We start from the raw sequence: 19,861 nt of genomic DNA, 5'->3' as shown, positions 1-19,861 counted from the left end.
CCGAGTTTTTTTATTTTAATCTTGGTTCTACCACCGTACAAATGGTTTGGGAATCCTTTAAAGCTAATTTAAGAGGCTTGTTGAGCTCGCAAATGTCATACAGGAGAAAAATGCGTAAGAAAGAAGAAAAAGATGATATTAAAGCCATAAAAGACAAAGATTTGGATTTACAAAGGGCTGCTTTGATGGACAGGGAGAGGATCCCCAAATTTGAGAGAGAACTGTTGGAACTACAAGCAGCGTTCAGCGCAAGGTGCGATAAGATCAATAAAGAAAAATGGGAAGCTAGTAGGCTGAAAAATTTTGAGTATGGTGAAAAGTGTGGAGCCCTTCTTGCCTGGAAATCAAGGGCGGATAGGGTTAGGAATAATATAAAGGCTGTAGTGCAAAGGGATTCTGGCCTATTAACTTCAGAGGATGATTTGATTAGAGATGAGGCGATGGGGTTCATGTCTACTCTATATCAAGAGGATACTAGAGTAGGATTGGGCGAGATAGATGAATGGCTTAATTTGGTTAATCTGCCTCAACTGACAGAGATAGAGAAAATACACTTAGTTAGCGAAATCAGAGAGGGTGAAATTCTAGAACAATTAAAAAAAATGAGTAGAGGGAAAGCTGCTGGCCCGGATGGGCTCCCGATAGAAATTTATTCTGATAACTCTGAAATAGTTGTTCCCGTTCTGAAGACACTTTTTAATAGTATTCTTTTAAATGGAGAGCCTATCCCCCCATCTTGGTCGGAGGCTACTATAACTTTGTTAGTTAAACCAAACAAAGATCCACAAAAAATGGAGTCGTATAGACCAATTTCATTGTTAAATTCGGATCTAAAAATCTTTTCAGGGATATTGGCCACTAGATTGGCGAGATCCATTAAAACAATTGTACACCCCGACCAAAGAGGGTTTATACCAGGGAGGCAGCTCAACGAACTCACGTTTCAAGTTTTAGGAGCAATTGATTATGCTGAAGTAAAAGGGCTCCCGCTGGCCATTGTAGCAATAGACGCAGCCAAGGCCTTCGATCGGGTGAACTGGGGGTACCTTTGGGCCTCTTTGAGGAAGTTCGGTTTCCCTTTATTGTTCATTGAGGCAGTTAAATCCTTATACTCTGGACCTTGTGCAAAAGTCCTAGTGAATGGGGGGCTATCTGATTGGTTTAAAATTACTAGGGGTACAAGGCAGGGTTGCCCCTTGTCCCCATTATTGTTTGATCTTTATATAGAGCCTTTTGTTTGTACACTTAGAAGTGATAACACAATTATTCCTTTTAAAATCGGCGAACTGGAGTTGAAAACCGCACTGTACGCGGATGATCTCTTATTGTATACGTCTAATCATGTTGAGGCAATTCCACGGCTTTTTGAACTAGCAGAGGAATTTGGAAGAGTCTCGGGATATAAAATTAACAAGGAAAAAACGGATATAATGGGTTGGAATAATTTAATCCCGATAGAAGGGGCTAAACAAAAAATCAGATACTTAGGAATTTTTTTGACTCAGAAATTAGCTGATATTTCTAAAACTAGTTGGTTGCAAGTTGTTAAGGAAGTAAGTAAGCTAATGGTGAGATGGGGAAGTATTCCGCTTAATATTTACGGGAGAGTAAATCTCGTTAAAATGATCATCCTCCCCAAAATAACGTTTCTTTTTAATACTATCCCTTTATTATTTAATTATAAGGACATTGCCTCTCTGCAGGGAAAGATTAGTTCATTTATTTGGGCCACTAAATCGCCTAGGATAGCGTGGAAGAAATTGAGGAGGGGTTTGAATATAGGGGGATTGGCTCTACCTGACTTGTTAATATACTGCCATGCCTTTAATTTTAAGAATTTTAGAATACTGGTTAATAAATTGGACTCTTCCTCACAAGGGCGTCTTTTTCAGGCTCTACTATATGACCAACCACAAGGTCTTGAGAGTTTTCTTCTTAAATTTGGAGACCAAAAATTTTTTAAAAAGGTCCGCCTCAAGATTCTATTAACAGCACTTAAGAATTGGGGATTTATTCGGAAAACTTTCGGGATCCCCTATTTCAATCAATATGCCCCAATTTGGGATTCCCCAGGCACTCCTGAATGCCTTTTAGATCAACTATCTCAGCCTCTTAAAGTAGCAGGGATCAAAGTATGGGGAGACCTGTGTTGTGAGTTTGGGCTTATGGATTGGGAGTCTCTAGCAAATTTAACGAATGGATCCCTAACCAGGTTTAAGTTTTATCAACTGTCTGCGTGGTGGGTTAGACAATCTCGGGGACTGACAGTGGATTTCCCAATTTTTGATTCTATTTGTAGGGTGGGAGGTTGGAAACGGGAAGTCTCGTTTTGGTATCAAACACTGGTTGGTTATGGGGATAGTTTAATATTTGAGATAGAGAAACTTTGGGGCAATGGCCTAATAGGGAATACGGAGGAGATACAAGAAATTTGGAGAGACTCGTTCCGCATGTCTCAGAGAATCATTAAACCCGCTAATTTGAGGAGAAACCATTTGTTTACAGCTTATAGGGTCTATTGGACTCCGGCAAAACTGTCCCGGGTTTCATCTAATAATTACTTTTGTCCAAGATGCAAATTTTCGGCAGCAGATGACACCCATATGTTTTTGAATTGTCCCAGGATTTCCGGTTACTGGGGGTCTGTATGCCGTTTTTTAGAAGAGCTTTTAGGTGTACCAATCATTAGTTGTCCCAGATTGATATTTTTTGGTAGTATACAAGGATATAATACAAATATTGCTGCACAACTTGTGTTTTATGTGATCGTCATTGCCAGGAGAGAAATTTGTAGACATTGGAAGTCTGAGATTCCTCCTAAATTTGCTGATTGTTTGAGGAATATTATATGGATTAGCCAGTCAGATATTGCATGTGATCAAAGAAATTCGGAGACACTTTGGTCTCCTCTACTGGCCTGGTTAAAGAAAGTCTGATGGGTCCAATGATTAAGCCAGGGGTCTGTGGTCAATCCTTTCCTAGCACCAACGTGATTCCCAGTGGTAAACGGAAATGGATAAGGAGACAGCCCTTCTCTGGGGGAATCCGGCGGCTGCACATAGGCCCCGAGGGCAGGAATCGAAATGGTCAGTGTGGAGGGCCCGGATAGTTCCCATCTAGAGCAATCTGTATCTGGCGTATGTATGAGGACAAAAAAAAAAAAAAAAAAAAAAAAAAGAAGTGTTCACATCTCCCCCGGTCAGTAAGGACCATCTCTGGCAGGCACTTCAAAGGACTTGTCACAGTTGAAAAGCGACCCCAGCCTCTCCCGAAAGAAGGAGCAGGCCCCCCCTCTTGTCCTCCCCTCTTTTGGCAGGAAAACATAGAAAGAATAGGTGGTGTATTCCTCTCTGCCAACTCCACTCCTCACCTGCTGGAGGCAAGGTGAAGCACATTTTTCAGTGCCCACTATCTTGAAGATAGTGGGACTTCTCCAATCGGGGCTAGGACTGTGTCCCCCCTCCCACTGGAGGTGGATATACTAGAGGATGTAGACATCCCAAGTAAGGGGTCCATTGGCCACTACCTGTCACTCCCTTGTAAACGTCCCTAAATTTAGAATTTAGGTGGCATCCCCAGACCCTGAAACTAAATTCAACGGACACAAGAAGAAGACGAATGAAGAAACTCTGTTGGACCGAAAACTGAAGACCTTGTGGTGGACTTTGGGTGCGAACCATGCATGCCACCACAGAACTGGATAATTGACATCCAGGGTCATCAGCACTTCGCAAATTGCAAACAACTCCCTAAAGATAGAGTTACTATTTCCCGACAGCCGCAGGCACCCAAAACAGCAAAGTCTGGTCCATCGTCGTCCAGCCCGACCAACGTCTATGAGTACCAGCAAATGGTACACCTGCTCTGGAGGGTCAGCTTGGCCGTAGCACCAAGTATTGAGGCCCCAGGACCCACCGGAGCTGAAAGGCACAAATACCCGACCCCCTGCTGAAAAAACCTAAAAGGTAGAGTCCAGGTGAACTCCAACTCTACAGCGAGCTAGCACCCGACGAGGGATATCAGGACTCTGGAGATCCACCTCAGCAGTGGCCCAGCAGCTCCAGAATTGTCGCTCCAAGGTGTCGGCCCCTGACAGCGAGGTTCATATTTGTGCGCCTTTGCCCAGTTGCCCATCTTCACAGCACCTAGCCCACCCGGCCGGGTCATTTTCAAACCAGCTGTGCTCTTGAGGTCCCAGGGCCCTTGTAACCTATGCTCCCTCTTGAGTCTTTCAATGTGCCTGCAAGTCCCCCTTTGTTTTGCTTTTACAGGTGGGTCTCGGTCTTCGTAGCGCACTAGCTACAAAGTCCCCTTTTTCCGTGCTCCCGGTGAAAGCCGAGAAGCCCCCTGAAAACGTGACATTGACACCTTGGACCCGAACCTTCCAATTTTCAAAAGGGTAACCACAACAATAACTGTACTGCATTGCTTTTTGCAATTGCCTTTTTCCTTCCATAGAAAATTTATTGTGCGTGATTGTGCACAACTGTAGATATTGCATTTAATGCGATTTTCTCGTCTTGCAAAAGTATTTACCTTATACCCGAAGTTTTAGGTCTAAATAAATATATAAAAATAAGTACTATTTTTTTTTTAATACGTTCTCAACTTCAACCCTTGAATGAGTGCATTATTTATTGCCTTGGTGTGTACAACAAATGCTTAGCACTACCCTCTGATAAGCCTAACTGCTCGCCCACACTACGACAAAATAGAGCGTTATCATCATCTACTTTTGCCTTTGTAAACCAATAAGGGTCTCTTTGGCTTCTCTGCACAGCGTAAACCATTGTGGAGCACTATATAGAGAGGTGGGTTTCCTACAGTCTCATAGCCTGAATTTCCTGGACTAGCCACTCAGGATGATAAGCCTGAAACTGCACTGTGTCTGAACAGTTCCGACGAAAGGGAGAGCCTGAGACTTGTAAGAGACGGTGTTACTTTGGCACATTGATGATGAACCACAGCACGTGCAGTAGGTTCACAGTAGTCTGGAGGTGGGAGATGACAACCTGGGGCGAACCCACTTTCAACAGCCAGTCTTCGAGATAGAGGAGCTCTCCGCAGATGAGCTGCAACTATTGCCATCAGCTTGGGGAACACATGAATGGGCACTGGTAATGCCAATGGGAAGTACAACTAATTGAAAGTGCTTGTGGCCTATCGTAAACCGCAGACAGCTCTGGTGGGCAGACAGGATGGGAATGTGGAAATACCATCCAGTCTCTGGGGTCCATGGCAGACAAGACCTGAGCTAGCGTGAGAATTTGAATTTCTCCTTCTTGAGGAAGAAGTTAAGAGCCTGTAGATCTAGGATAGGATGAAGGCCCTTGTCTTTTTTGGGGACCAGAAAACAGCAGGAACAGCAACCACAGCCTATTTCTGGCACAAGAACGCTCTCTATGGCTCCCTAAACCATAACAGCCATGACTTCCTCGTGGAGCAAAGATAAATGATCCTCCATCAGCTGGTCATGAGATGGTGGTATGGCGGGAGGGGTAGACTCTAAGGGGAAGGAGTAGCCCTTCAAATAATCTGCAAGACCCACCTATCAAATGGTATGGCCTGCCAGTGGGGCAGGTGATGGCGAATCCTGCCGCCAAATGGATGCTCGTGGTCGTAAAGGGGCAGACTAGGAGGGTTTGAAGACTGCGGCTGCTGGGGGATTGGTGGACTGTCCTGACCGGAGCGCTGGCCACCTGTGCAATGGGACCAGTAGGAACATGGTCTGCGGCCACGCAAAGGCTGGCTGGGTAAGGACTCCGCTGTACGCCCCTTTCGTGGCCAAGAAAGGAGTGAAAGCCAGATTGAGGGTGACAAGGGGTCATAGAAAGGCCCAAGTACCTGGCTGTAGCCTTGCTGTTTCAAAAGCACTCCAGCGCCAAATCAGCCTGGTCTCCGAAGAGATGGGAGCCATCAAAGGGCATGTCCATGACTGAGGACTGGACAACCCCAGAAAAGCCAGTGGTCTTCAACCAGGCGTGGGCCTGGGCCCACCAGGGCCAATGTCAATGAAACTGCTCTGCCTAGTGAGTCACTGGTTTCTATTCTTCAGAGAATGGTGTACTAAACTGCATCCCTCCCATTGGCAACAGCCTGGGAGAGCACCTGGGCAACTATATCCAACAGCATGGAAATAGCGGCCCAAAAGTCATGCGGTGCTGACAGACCGCAATGCTGGGTTGGTGGAAGAAAACATTTTCCTGCCTAAGTTGTTCAACCTCTTAGATTCCTGATCTAGTGGTGCGGCTGGTAATGCACCAGGATTTACGTGGGTTGTGGAGGCCTCGACCACCAAGCTCTCCAGAGTGGGGTATTGCGTGAGGAAGTTTGGGTCCCCTGCAATGGGGCGGTGGTAAAGGGCAATCGTCCTCTGCACAGGAGCCTCTGTGCTGAAATGAACCAAGTCCCAGGCAGAACATCAGTAAATACCTCATTGAAAGGGAGAAGAGGTTCTGATGGGGACACTCCGGGCTGAAGCCCTTCCTACAAGACAGTCTTGACTGCCACCGAGGGCAAGCTAAGATCCAGGACCATGGCTACCCTCCGCACCACTATTGTGAATGAAGATCCCTCCTCCATAGCCATGGCAGGGGGAGAAAGAATGCCAGTATCTGGTGAAGTATCCAGTCCACTGGCTTCACCCAGATCCATTTACTCTTCATAAGGCTGGTATTCTTCAGGGTCCAGTGACCCCTCCCATTCTGTCCTAGCCCATATGAATAGGGCTCTGGCTGTGGCCTGGAAGGCATGGCTCCAGTCAGCGCCGCAGCTGGCACTGGATGATGCCCCATCAGCTCAGTGTCTGAGTCAGGGATGATAATTGGGATGGCAGCACCGATGTGCGCCACCGTTTTGCACTCGGAGCGTCGGTCTTGGGACTGCCGTCAAAGAAGGTTGAGGTGGCATGACCGGTGCACATCCGGATCCTACAGTGGATCCCTGAGACCCGACTGACGCAGGGGCTGGAGGCACTGGCACAGATCCAGCAGGGGCACCTTAGGTGAGGGGCAAATAGAATCTAACGCTTGTTTGTTTGCACTAGGGACTCACTGCATCAAAAACTGGTCAGTGACATGGCATAACATGAAGCAGCGACGCTGAAGTAAGGAGACATAGCGCATCTCATGATTATCTTCCAGACATCTATTGTGCACAACCAGAAACATCACTATGGCAGATCCTTTCCCTATTTGGTAGACTTATCAGCCCAAACAAACAAAACTGCCCCAAAGCTTTTACCCATTTTCAAAATCCCCGTAATTGATTTAATCGGTGTTGGCTGGGTCCTACGGGAAGAGAAACTAGTAGAGGAGTTGCAGCATCAACAGAACAAATGACAGTGCAGAAAAGAAAGGAAAATGCTACTTACCAGTCTGAATCTGTTCTTGGCATGTAGAGCTGTAGAGTCGTATACTTGTGCATAGATCGCCATCTGGTGTTGAGCACGGATGTTTGCACTTTGTTTTTGTCTTGGAAGAAGTCTTTGTAGTTACGAGGTAGGTGACTCCTCCTTAGGACGATAGTGCGCATTGGCATGGACTCCATCTCCAGATTGTTTTGCCATGGAGGGTTATGATGGCGTTAGTAAGAAATCGAAAAGGATGTTCATGTGTAATGTATCTAAGTAAGATAGTACTGGAACAGATAGAGTTATCCAGGGAGGCGGGTGGGCGTATACAAATCTACAGCTCTAAATGCCAAGAACAGATGCATACTGGTAAGTAGCATTTTCCGTTCAAGGCATATGAGCAGTAAATCGTATACTTGTGCATAGACTATAAAGCAGTTACCTCTTAGCGGTGGCTACCTGTATCTGTTGCAGTGATTTAAAAAGTGTTCTTACTACAGCCTGCCCACACTAGCTTGTTGCTTTGCTTGCACTTCTACACAATTATGCTTTGTGAACGTTGTGTGGTGTAGACCAAGTTGCTGCTTTGCAGATGTCATCTAGGGGAATGTTCCCTAAGAGTGCCATAGATGCCCCTAGTTTACGTGTGGAGTGAGCTCTAGGGGGAATGGTTAAGGTGCATTCGGCTTTAGCATAGCATATTTGGATGCATTTAACAATCCACTTTGCAATCCCTTTTTTTTTTTTTAGATAGGATTGCCTTTATGAGGTGGGGAGAAAGCTACAAAAAGTTGTTTAGTCTTTCTAAAGGAATTTGTTCTTTTTAATGTAGTGAAGTATTGCTCTTTTTACATCTACCGTGTGAAGAGCATGTTCTGCTACTGAGTCTGGTAGAGGAAAAACACTGGGAGTTCTACAGACTGGTTAAGGTGGAAAGCAGACACTACTTTAGGTAGAAATCTTGGGTTAGTCCTAAGAACCACTTTGTTATGATGAATTTGCAGAAATGGTTCTTGCCTGGAGTTCACCGACTCTTCTGAGAGAGGTGATTGCAACCAGGAAAGCTACTTTCCAGGTGAGAAATTGTAATTCACATTTATGCAGATGTTCAAATGGGGACCCATGAGTCTGGTAAGGACCACATTTAAGTTCAATAATGGAGAGGGTGGAACTCTAGGTGGGATTATCCTTTTGAGTCCTTCCATAAATGCTTTGATAGCTGGAACCCTAAACAAAGACAATTGTTGTTGGTTTTGGAGATAGGCTGCTATTGTAGCGAGATGTAGTCGAATGGTTTTGAGTGTTCCACCACTGCAGAGAGCGATGTGTGCGGCTGTCCAACACCAAATCTGTTAGCTGACCTTGAGCCTGGTTCAACTGACGTGCCAAACACTCTTGTAAGGGACGCATCTGGAGTCTTGCGTAAGGGACGATGAGAATGCAAGAGGCCATCATCCCAATCAACTGCATGAACACAAGAGCTGGCAATGAGTGTTGAGGCGTAAATTTGATATGAGGGCTTGCATGGTGCTCATTCTGACTGGGTTGGGATATGCTAGAGCTTTTGAAGTGTTTATTGTAGCTCCTAGATATTGTTGTGTTGTGGACGGTTTGAGATGGGATTTGGAGAGGTGGACTGTGAATCCCAAATCGTGAAGCAACTGGATTGTTTTGTATGTGTGTTGAACACAGCTGCTGTGTGACTTGGCTTTTATTAGCCAGTCGTCCAGGTAAGGGAAAACGTGAATATGTTGTCTTCGTAAGTGAGCCGCCACTACTGCGAGGCACTTGGTGAAGACTCTGGATGCTGTGGTCACCCTGAATGGGAGGACTTTGAATTGGTAGTGTTGGCCTTTTATCACAAATCTGAGGTATTTCCTGTGAGCGGGGTGAATGGAATATGAAAGTAGACGTCCTTTAAATACAGAGTGGACAGAAAGTAGTGGGAGTACCTGTTGGAGACTGACCAGATGGAAATGGTCTGACTGAATGTATAGATTTAATGGCCTGAGGTCCAGTATTGGTCTGAGAGAGCCGCCTTTTTTGGGATTAGAAAGTACAGTGAATACACTCCTGTGCCTTGATGAGGCAAAGGGACTGGTTCTACTGCATGTTTTTGTAACAGGGAAAGAACCTCTTGTTTGAGAAGTGTGAGATGTTCTGAGGACATTGGGCGTTCTCTGGGAGGAATGTCTGGTGGAGTACCTTTGAGTTCCAGGCAATAACCATACTGGTAAATTTGTCCTACCCACTTGTCTGTTGTAATGGAATTCCAGACCGGTAGGAACTGTGAAAGGTGTCCCCTGACCGGAGAGGAATGGTCGGGGGTAGCGGGGGGGGGGGGGGGGGAAGTCACTGCTTGGTTGCAGGGGAAGAGCGGGGGGAATTATTTTTGCCTCTCCCCCTATTGATGTTTCCTCTATATACTCCTCGACAGTATCCTCGGGAGGAGGAAGGTTGATTTTGTTTTTTGTAAGTAGAGGAGGTATTCTCTGATGACATTGTTTTGGAGCCACCCCTATAAAAGGAGCGACGAAAGGAGCCTCCGCTAGAGGGTAGCTGTAGGGCACCCATAGATTTGTCATTTTTTCTAAAGAAGAATCTACATTTGGTCCAAAAAGATGTTGTTGGCCAAAGGGCTGGTTCAGTATAGCTGACTGTACCTCTTGCTTGAATCCGGAGATTCGAAGCCAAGCATGGCGGCGAAGCATGATGCTGGTGTTAATGCCCCGGGATGCTGGGTCAGCGGCATCTAGTGCACATTTTATAGAGGTGTTTGTAATTAATTTACCCTCTTGAATGAGGTCGTTGGCTTTACCCTTGCATTGATCTGGTAAATGCTGTATTAGCTTTTCTAGTTAGTCATAGTGTGCTCTGTCATAGCGTGCTAGAAGGGCTTGCGCATTGGCAATAAGCCAACTATTAGCGGCCTGTGACGCAATTCATTTGCCTTAAGCATCTATAAGCTATGACTCCTTATCAGGAGGCGGTGCGTAGCCTGTGGCTTGTGAATTGGCTCGCTTGCGGGCATTAGATATAACAAGGGAGTCCAGGGGCACTTGACCCTTAATATAAACTGGGTCAGTAGGAGCAGCCTTATATTTTTTATCACCTCTTGGGGTAAGTATTTGTGCTCTAACTGGGTCCTTGAATACTTCATTAGTGTGCTTTAGGATGCCTTTTAGCACTGGCAATGTATTCGTAGATTTTTGGGCTGGAGCGAATGTTTACATGAGGAAATCCTCTTCTAGTGGGTCAGTGTGTAATTCCACTCCATGATATAGAGTAGCCCTATTGATAAGTTGTGCGAATCCAAAATTATCATCAGATGGTGATGATCTGGAGGGATATAGGTCCGGATCATTACTACAGTCTGGGTCTTTATCATATTCGTCCCATGGGTCTGGTGGTATGGTGTGATTGTCATTATCCCCATCCCCCCCTCTGTCCTCATCCCCATCCCTATCGTCATCCCAGTCATTATCCTCCTGTGGTTCAGGGGAGAAATTAGGTGGTGGTGAGTTATATGGAGATATTATTAAGTTGGGATTAATAGGTGGAGGAGAGGGAGGTATGTAAGGGGGAGAGGGGTTAGTACCCATGTCCTTGCTCTTTTTGAGAGATATATGGTATTCCTCTGAAATGTCCCGTGTCCATTTCTTAGGAAGGGTGGCTACAAGATGTCCAGTTGTTGGATCAATATGCAGTTTCTTTTGCTTGAGATCCATTGGTTCTTGTAAAGGAAGTTCTGTAGCTGGTTTTTCCTTTTCTTTAGTTGTTTCAGAGGTTATTTTATGGATAGTCTCTGAAGCCTTAAGAGGAGTGGTCCGTTTTTTCGGTTCCGAATCCTTTGGTGCAAGTTGTTTATGCTTCGAAGGTTTGTGTAAAGGCTTGTCTTTCGGTTCCAAAGTTTTGTCTTTAGATTTTTGATCCGAAGCCTTATCTTTTGGTTTCAGCTCCGAAGATTTGGGCTAAGTTATTGCCGGATCTGAAATTCTTGGTTTATGAGATTTCGGGTCAGAGCCTTTCCGGTATCGAAGCATCGGATCCATGCTTAGATTTGGTTTTTGGTGCCCGAGATGGTGTTTCGGTACCATTGGGACGGCTCAATCCCGAGCCAGAGGCTTTGTCTTTCGGTTTCATAGCCGGGCCGGAGGGTGGGGCATCTGAACCATGTTTTTGGTATTTCCCTAGTCCCAAGGGCGAAGGTAGTACCGGAGCCTTCATGGGTTTTTCGATGACTTGGGGTTTGTTACTCACAGTTCGTTGACCTTGAGTGATGTGAGAGTCTTTCTCCATGTCTGAGTCATCGGCTTCAGACACTGAGATTTCTTCCTCTTGTTTGGCGCTGTGCTGATGAGACTCAGACTGTTCTCCGAAGATGTACGGCACCGGGCTAGTGCCACGTCTCATCTCATGATGTCGAGCCCGATGGTCACAAATTGTTTTCTTCAATCGGAATGATCGACAGGCCTTGTAGCTACTTTCTTCGTGCTCCGGGTATAGGCACAGATTACAAACCTCGTGTAGATCTGTGTGTGGAAATTTAGCACTACACCTGGGGCAATTTTTAAATGGAGTCCGTTTCATAGACTGCTGGCGTGGTCGGCGCGGGTTGGCCTTGCGGCCCGCGTCGAATCTACCGATCGAAGTTGTTGGATTGCAATGATGCGCGTCTCAGGGGAAAACCGTGATCGAAACAAAACTGTCGAGGGGTATTAATTTCGTGTCGATGGCGACAAAAAACAATCTCGAGATGGAGTCCATGCCCATGTGCACTATCGTCCTGAGGAGTCACCTACCTCGTGACTGCAAAGACTTCTTCCAAGACAAAAACAAAGTGCAAACATCCGAGCCCAACACCAGATGGCGATCTATGCACAAGTATACGATCTACAGCTCATATGCCTGGAACATATATTTTTCAGTATTTTTTAATTCAAAAATGAGGGTAATATTCAATTGTAAGTTAAGATTTTGCCCAATACATAGCAAGGTACACTAACTATTCGAGGTTAGAATAAAGCTCCCTTATGACTGTTGAACAACATTTGACTCTTCTATGAAAAAAAGGTATAATTAACCTTATTTGATCAGTTGTTGATAGCAATGCGTAGGTTTACTTGGCAAGAGCTGCATTAGAAGAGGATGTCTCCTTTGCTAACAGTTGAATTACATATATCAAAGTTTCTAACCACAGCCATGATTAATGCTTTTTAACAGATTTCTTTTAGCCACAGGGTTGATGAACAAAAACAATGAAAGTGTTTCGATCCAAGGAGGGCAACTACCTTTCTGAGAAGCACTGGCCTAGAACATAAGAGTTGTAATAGGTCATAATACATCATAGAAAATATCATGGTCTGGCCCAACACCTTGATTGAAGGGTTTAAAAAAAATATTTAAACCTCACTAGAACTCCTATGGGAAATACAAATCTGGGAAGAGTCCAAAATGGAGTGATAGAGAATATGGATATTTCTTACTGGTCCATATATAAATGCATTCCAAGAAATGGCATACATGCTAATGTGAGAATAACTTAATATAGGAATTATGACTATTCATCGGAATAACCTTGGATTTCAATTTAACAAAAACACTTTCCAAATGTTTATCTCCTCTTGATTTACTTGCTAGTGCAGCTAACCATGTACACTTGTATTCTAAATGCTCAGAGATTGAAAATCTTAAATTAAGAAGTAGGGTTGAACATTACCTGTTACTGGATTGACTTCAAATATTCCCTGGTAAGCATCCGCAACAAAAAGGGTACCATTTGGACCAACTCTGATGCCCAGGGGCCTTCCACAGGTATGTTCAAATTCTCGTGTTCCTGGGTGACAAAACAGGGATGTATTTAAAACATATGTAAAAATTAATCTACTGATAATTTCTACATACTTGAATTAAAGTCCAGCTGAACTCATCAATATGATCTGGATGAAAATTAAATTGATTTCTTAGTGCTATTTCAGTTGTAAAAATTACAATGGCATTTGGTCTCTTAAAAATAGAAACAGAGCTTCTGGGTACAGAAAATGCAATTCAAAGCAAGCCATACATTTTATTTGTGCCGTCAACCAATCTGACAAGAACATACTTGATCCTTGTAGATCTCGGACAGGTCCAAACCCATTAAATTGTCTCCTAGGTGCACTGGAGACACACAATGATGATTCAGCTAGTCCTTGCTTCGGACCTTCGATGCCACACCAGCCTGAGATTGAAACTGAGAACCCCGGGACCAACCAATAATCCTATCAACACCTTAAGGCCCACGAAAGAAACAGAAAAGAAAGTCTGAAACTTCTCTACATCCCAAAATAGCTACCCAAAACAGAGAAAAAAAATGACGGCCAGGAGAACCTACCAAAGACCAACCTCCAAAGACTCTAAGAAGTATTCCATCACACTACACCAATAACAGGGACACATTAAAACATTCCATCATCAGGCCAGAGGGGCGGACTAGCAGATTTGCTCCTGAAAAAACTGGCCCTTCCTGACCTGCACAACCCGTAATAGCTGCCATATAGGCAGCAGCAAGTCCACATTCAACAAGCATCAATATTGGACAACAAATCTGACATAGTACCTCCCACAATCAAAACAACAAGCAAATGTCATGCATTGTAATTAGTGTGACATCATTAAGAAGGAATAAAAACCACATATGCAACCTACTACATGACCATTAACCAGAACTCCTTTTCATCATAGAAATTTGGGTATGTGACAATGCAGCACTATCTACACAAGGCAATCCTTGATGGATTTCTAACTCTTTAGAAACACGGATTTGATAGGGCCAACCCAGAGAACAAAAGCCCAATTTCAAATTGACTTTTCTCCGGAGAAATAATCAAAATGGCAGCATTCTCCCAAATCTCATATGTAGCTGAACAACATGGCATCCGAACAGACAGACAACATGATTTCAGCACTAATCTCCACCGGGGACAACAGAGGAAATGTGCAGACAGTGTCAGAGTTGTTGCTTTACTTCTGGTTTCAAGTTCACAGGAACATTTTGCAGGTTAGGCTGGTCCATGGGAATTCTTCAAGGCAGGCAGCTACCTCCACTGCTCTCGACCTTCTTTGTGCCATCTGAGCAATGGAGTGAAGTTTCAGAAGGACATGTTAGAGAAAAAAATAGTTACTTACCTGTACACTATGGTTCTCCAGTATTGATATCTGTGAGAAGTTGGCCTGGTATATGATGTTCACTAGTTAAAGTGACCACCTTGTACCATGCCAAGCAACCCTTATGGTGTGGTTGTAAGTCAACCTTTTCGGACTAGCTGCCCTAGTGGTAGCGTAGGCTAAGCAGTCTTTGAGGCTAAACTCGTGAAACGTGTTAAGCAGGCTGTTTTACCAAATGTAACCCCCTTTTATACCAATGAAAGGACACCACACAGATATATATTCAAAATATATATGGATTTATTTCTCAAAGTAACCCCTAGACTCTTTATGAGCACAGGAGCACAAATCGTTAAACAAGAATACGTTAGAATACACAGAAGTTGCACTTTATATGGATAGGCCCTGGTGGCCGCTCAAACCATATACTAAAATAGTGGTATAAGTACCACGAACAGAAAAGGGAAAAGGCCTAGGGCCTCTAGAATCGCTGGGCCTACAAGGAGCTAACTTTAGTTAGTGACCAGGAGGTCCACGGGTTGCGTGTGCAGATCAAATAGTCACACGCGAGCTCCCATAGGTTTTCAATGGGTGCGTAAAAGTTACAAAGTTACTGCAAAAAGGATCTTCCGGATGGACTATGAACTCAAGATTGGAAACACAGACACTAGAGATGATACTCTACACTTGGGCACCGGAGTGCCAGCTTTACCTCACCCACAGGAAGCGGGTGCATAGGTCTCGAAGTGCGTCGGGTTTCTTCTATCTGTTCAATGGAGTCTGTAGTCAAAGATGCTGCAGGCGGTCGGTCCGGAAGAGATGCGGTGGATCCAAGAGTGGATCGGAGTTGTAGAAGACCTGTAAGCAGAGGGGACAGTGTTCACAGTCACTAGCCAGTGACCAGCGTGGCACCAGGTGGGTACCAGGCGATGTCGGGTGCAAACAGGAGGAAAGGTGCAGCTTGTCTCTGCAGCCACGTGGTCCCTGAAGGTCGACGACGTCCAGGAGTCGGTTCACGAGCTGTCCCACGCAGGCTCTCGCTGTCGGCGGTGTCGGCGACTTGATCGAAGCAAACAAGCCTTGGCAAAAGCAACTGTTGTGGAAAACGAAATAAGCTGATGGTTCTGACCAGCAAGGTCAGAGGGATTGCTCCTTTGGAGGGGAGCAAGGGCCAGTCTGGAGCAACCAGACCAGCGGTGTAGTTCTTGAAGTTCGTCGCCAAGATGGCCACTAGCCAGCGGGCCAGCAACCGGTTAGGCGCGTCGAGTGGCAAAATGCAGAAGGGCCCCACGCAGATCGTGGAGATGCTGGAGGGCTCACCTTTGGTGCAGATGCTGCTCGGGTGTTGGGCTTCTCAGATCCCAAAGCACAACTTGGAGGGAGCCTCGGTTGTTGCGCTTGCAGCTTGTCGTGGTCTTTTCAAGATGGCTGGCTCCACGTGTCTCGGTGCCTCCACGGGTTCCTGCTTTTCAGGGACTGTGGATCGGGCGGCGAGAGGTCTAGAGGTCCAGGTCTTGTCAGTCTCTGGGCTCGGGCTCCGGCGGGAGGCGGCGGCAAAGCAGACGTTGATTCGCTGGATGGTGCTTGCGTTAGCAAGGTGGTCACTCCCTGACCACAGGGGAGATTGGCTTCAGTCTTCTGTGCGGCAGAGCGTCGAAGTTCCCGTCTTCTTCTTGTAGTTAAGTTGATTCCAGGATGTCTGAAGTCTTAGGACACAGCTCCTACCTTTAAGCGGATTCTAGGGGCCGGACTACCTGCTAGGTCCCTCCCTAAGGGTGGGACCAGGAAGGGGGGTGGTTACACCCCCAATCCTTTGTCCAGCTCGCCCCAGGCCCGGGACTGGTGTCCCAGGACCGGATTGAACTGGCATATGCACCGAGGCTCCTTGTGAGCCTCAGGCATGTCTGGTTTCTTTCAAGCCCTACCTGACCAATACACAAAATCCTGTCTGGGGTGGTGCACGCACCTCCCCTGGCAGGAAACCCTTTGTCCACACCTCCCAAGCTGGAAGGACTCCCAGCAGCAGGAGGGCAGACTTGTGTCTGTGGTGGCAGCATCCATTTTGTGGAGCTGAGGCTATGTCTGATTTTACCCGGGTTTCAGGTACTGTACATGTCGTGTCCCTCTAGAAGGGTGGAATGCTAACCCCGTCGCCAGAATTGGCGAGGGGTTAGTATTCCAATTCGTATGACACCTTACTCGACATGTTTTGATAAAGCCAAACCAAAGATAGCATTTTACAGCGAGGTTCGTAATGCACTTAAGAGTTTATAGTATGACGATATCTGGAAACAGTAGAAGGAAATGGTTCCGACCACTGCAGACAGGCTTAGCTCATGCCAGAGCACCATCTCACATGGAACCAAGCACTCTGCCTTCAGGATTGTTAAGGCCTGCCATAGGAGTGACTTATAGGTTAACATGTGTCCCATTTAAGGTTAGGTATAGGTATACTACACCTAAGTAAGAGGTGGTTATACCAACTTACCCCAGCTGAGTGATCAGCCAGTTGTGTCAAATTTGTTAGGCCAAGCCTGGGGTGGCATAATACATGCTTCAGCCCCTGGCAGGCCTTAGATACACCAATGCCCTGGGTACCTAGTGTACACTGGTACAGGGGCTCACAGGGTGATCCAACCAATTGGGTATGTACCTAGGGTACATGGAGTCCATTTTAAAGAGAGAACAGCCAGGCTGAGATCCTGAATGGCAGGATCTCAGGCCAACTAAGTCGAAAAACCAGCTAGACACTAGGCAAAAATTTGGGGGTAACCATAGTCAGATATCCACCTTCCTACAATATCTTTCATAGATTCACATGCTTGTATCTTCCCAGTCGTCAAGTTGGGAGTCTCATGGTAAATGAATAACAATAGCAGTAAAAGAAAAAACTGCATGGAAACCCATAAGGAAGTATAGAGTATGGTAGCCTATCATCATTATTATGTGGTCCAAATGCCAGCCAATCAGCTGCCAGCCCTGAGATCACACTCCCCAGCAGAGCCACCAACCCCTCAGATTTCCAACCGCCGTCGTGTGAGAAGGAGTCTCCCTGAGCTTTGCTCAGTTTTGGGTTACTTGGTGAACTTTTGACCTTTCTACAGCTTTGGATTGAGGTACTGTTTTTCCTTTATTTCTTCACCATGTCTGACAGCTCAAAGAAGAGGCTGTTCAGACCTTGCAAACCATGTGGGAAGGCCAGATTATGTTATGAGGACCCTCACAAAGAATGCTTGTACTGCCTTTACCCTAGGCCCGTCCCCAAGAAGTGCAAACACTGTCGCACCTTCTCGGCTAAAACCCTCGAAGACAGAGAAGCTCGCCTGTTATTATGGCTTCAGAAAAAGAAGACCACCTCAAGCTCGGAGTCTGATGAAGGTTCTAAAGGGCACTCCTCTAAAAAACATAAGGGGGAGTTGTCTGAGGAAAAAGCTGAGGTGAAGAAACAAAACTAAAAATCTAAAGTCAAGGAATCATCGTCCTCTTCTTTGCCTCATACACCTCTCAAAAAGCCTTCAGAGACGAAGGCTCCATCGTCGCTCCCGTCGACGAAGACCGGAGTATCTTCTGTCACGACGCTGAAGAAGGCATCGACGACCTCGACGACCATCTCGATGATGACTGCATCGTCGACATCTACGATGACGACATCGTCGACGGCGGGACCATGGACGACGGGGACCATGGACGACAACGTCGACAGGACAAACCTCGTTGACGCCCATTCTAATGCCACCGTCGTCGCCGATGAAAAGATCGACCATCTCAATGAAGAGACTTCCTCCATCGACGGGCTCGTCGACTGACAAGAAAACAGCGGAATTCACCTCATGGACCAAGATCTCACCGCTTCTCCCATACAAACTCCTGGATTTACTGGAGTCAGAAGATGAAGGTCCATTCGGTGTGGCTTATAGTTCGTTGCAACTCCAAATTGAAAGCCAGGAGACAGATGAGGAGGAATGCCAGGAAGGTCAGGAAAAACTGTCGTTTAAAGATCGCCCAGTACAAGGCTTCAGAAGGTATGAGTTGTTCCAGCAAGCTTACAATTACGACGATGAAGAGGATGATAATGTCAGAGAAGACGCACTATCCATGCCTATCTCTTTAGTGTCCGACTTAAAGCATATGATTAAAGACCACTATCGCCGTTTCCCAGATGCAATTGTCCCTGCTTCCAACACCACAAGTGTACCACAGCCAGTGGTTCAGACTCTGGTGATTCAAACTCCACCTCTGGTGAAGAAAGTGCGTACCCCTAAAGTAATAATGATTAGGGAGGTCTTCGTGGAAAGTGAGCAGGAGGAGCAGCCAGAGGAAGGGGAATTACTGCAAGACGACACAGCAGTCGATGAATGGGATCAATAGGTTATCCCTTCACCATTAACATCGCCATCTCCGGCAAACTCACCGCCGGAAGACATCGGTGGCTTCCATGACTTAATGGAGAAAGCTTCTAAGAGAAAATGAGTGTTTCCTCTATGACTTTAAGGAAACTTCAAGAAAATCTATAAGGACAATACTAATAATCAACCACATCTGGGAAGAGGGGCTGAAGATTATGAAAAATCCAGCCTCAGTTCCTAGGATTGAGAAAAAGTATCGTGCCCCCGAAACATCACCAGCGTGCCTGATCGGTCATCCATGATCTGAATCAGTAGTTTTGCAGGCGGCGCAGAGACTCTCCAAAAACCCGGCCTCTACGTTGTCAGCTCCTCCGGACAAGAAGGGCAAAAAGATGGATGGCGCAGGGAAGCGCTTTGCAGTGCTGGCAGCAGCTTCTATCAAGGCAACGAATGCATTGGCACTTGTCAGCCGATATAACCGTCAGATGTGTTCGGACATTGCTCCGCTTTTCTCTCACCTTCCTGACGACAAAAAAGAAGAGGCAGCAATGATCCTGCAAGACAGAGCTAGGGCAGCTTCTGAGCTCATTGACATAGCTATGGACATATCGATAGGATTCAGACAGATGGCTGGAGCTGTAGCACTTCGAAGACACTTCGAAGACAAGGGTGGCTGAAGGCTACATCTTTCAGGCCCGAAGTCCAGACAAAGATCGTGGACATGACCTTTGATGGGGAAAACCTTTTCGGAAGATATATCGATGATGCGTTGCAAGGAATAAAAGCGGACACAGACACCGCAACAGCCTTAGGTTCCCTCCAACAAGGAAGATTTCAGGCTTTTTGTGGAAGAGGATCAAGAGGCCAGTTCCAACAGGTACCAACCTTATTACCAAAAGGGGTACCGTCAATTCTCTTAACACTCAGCAGTTTCGCTCCTCTAACACCTCTTATCAACAGCAGTCTAGAAGAATGCCTGCCGCGAGAGGAAAGGCACAGGACTCCAATAGGAGACAGT

At 45.9% G+C, this 19,861-nt stretch overlaps 1 protein-coding gene across 1 annotated transcript in view; it reads right to left on the bottom strand.

Annotated features, from left to right (window-relative positions):
- APMAP (adipocyte plasma membrane associated protein) overlaps positions 1-19,861 on the bottom strand; it is a 386,605-nt gene that overhangs the window by 176,133 nt on the left and 190,611 nt on the right. Inside the window, exon 5 of the mRNA XM_085612063.1 lies at positions 13,071-13,187. Within this exon, the coding sequence (XP_085468189.1) occupies positions 13,071-13,187 (117 nt within the window). The remainder of the gene's footprint in view (positions 1-13,070; positions 13,188-19,861) is intronic.

Source organism: Triturus cristatus, chromosome 6 (assembly GCF_964204655.1).
Source record: "Triturus cristatus chromosome 6, aTriCri1.1, whole genome shotgun sequence".
NCBI lineage: Eukaryota > Metazoa > Chordata > Amphibia > Caudata > Salamandridae > Triturus > Triturus cristatus.
Note: the sequence above shows the minus strand (reverse complement) of the source record. Positions and strands in the feature narration are given on the sequence as shown.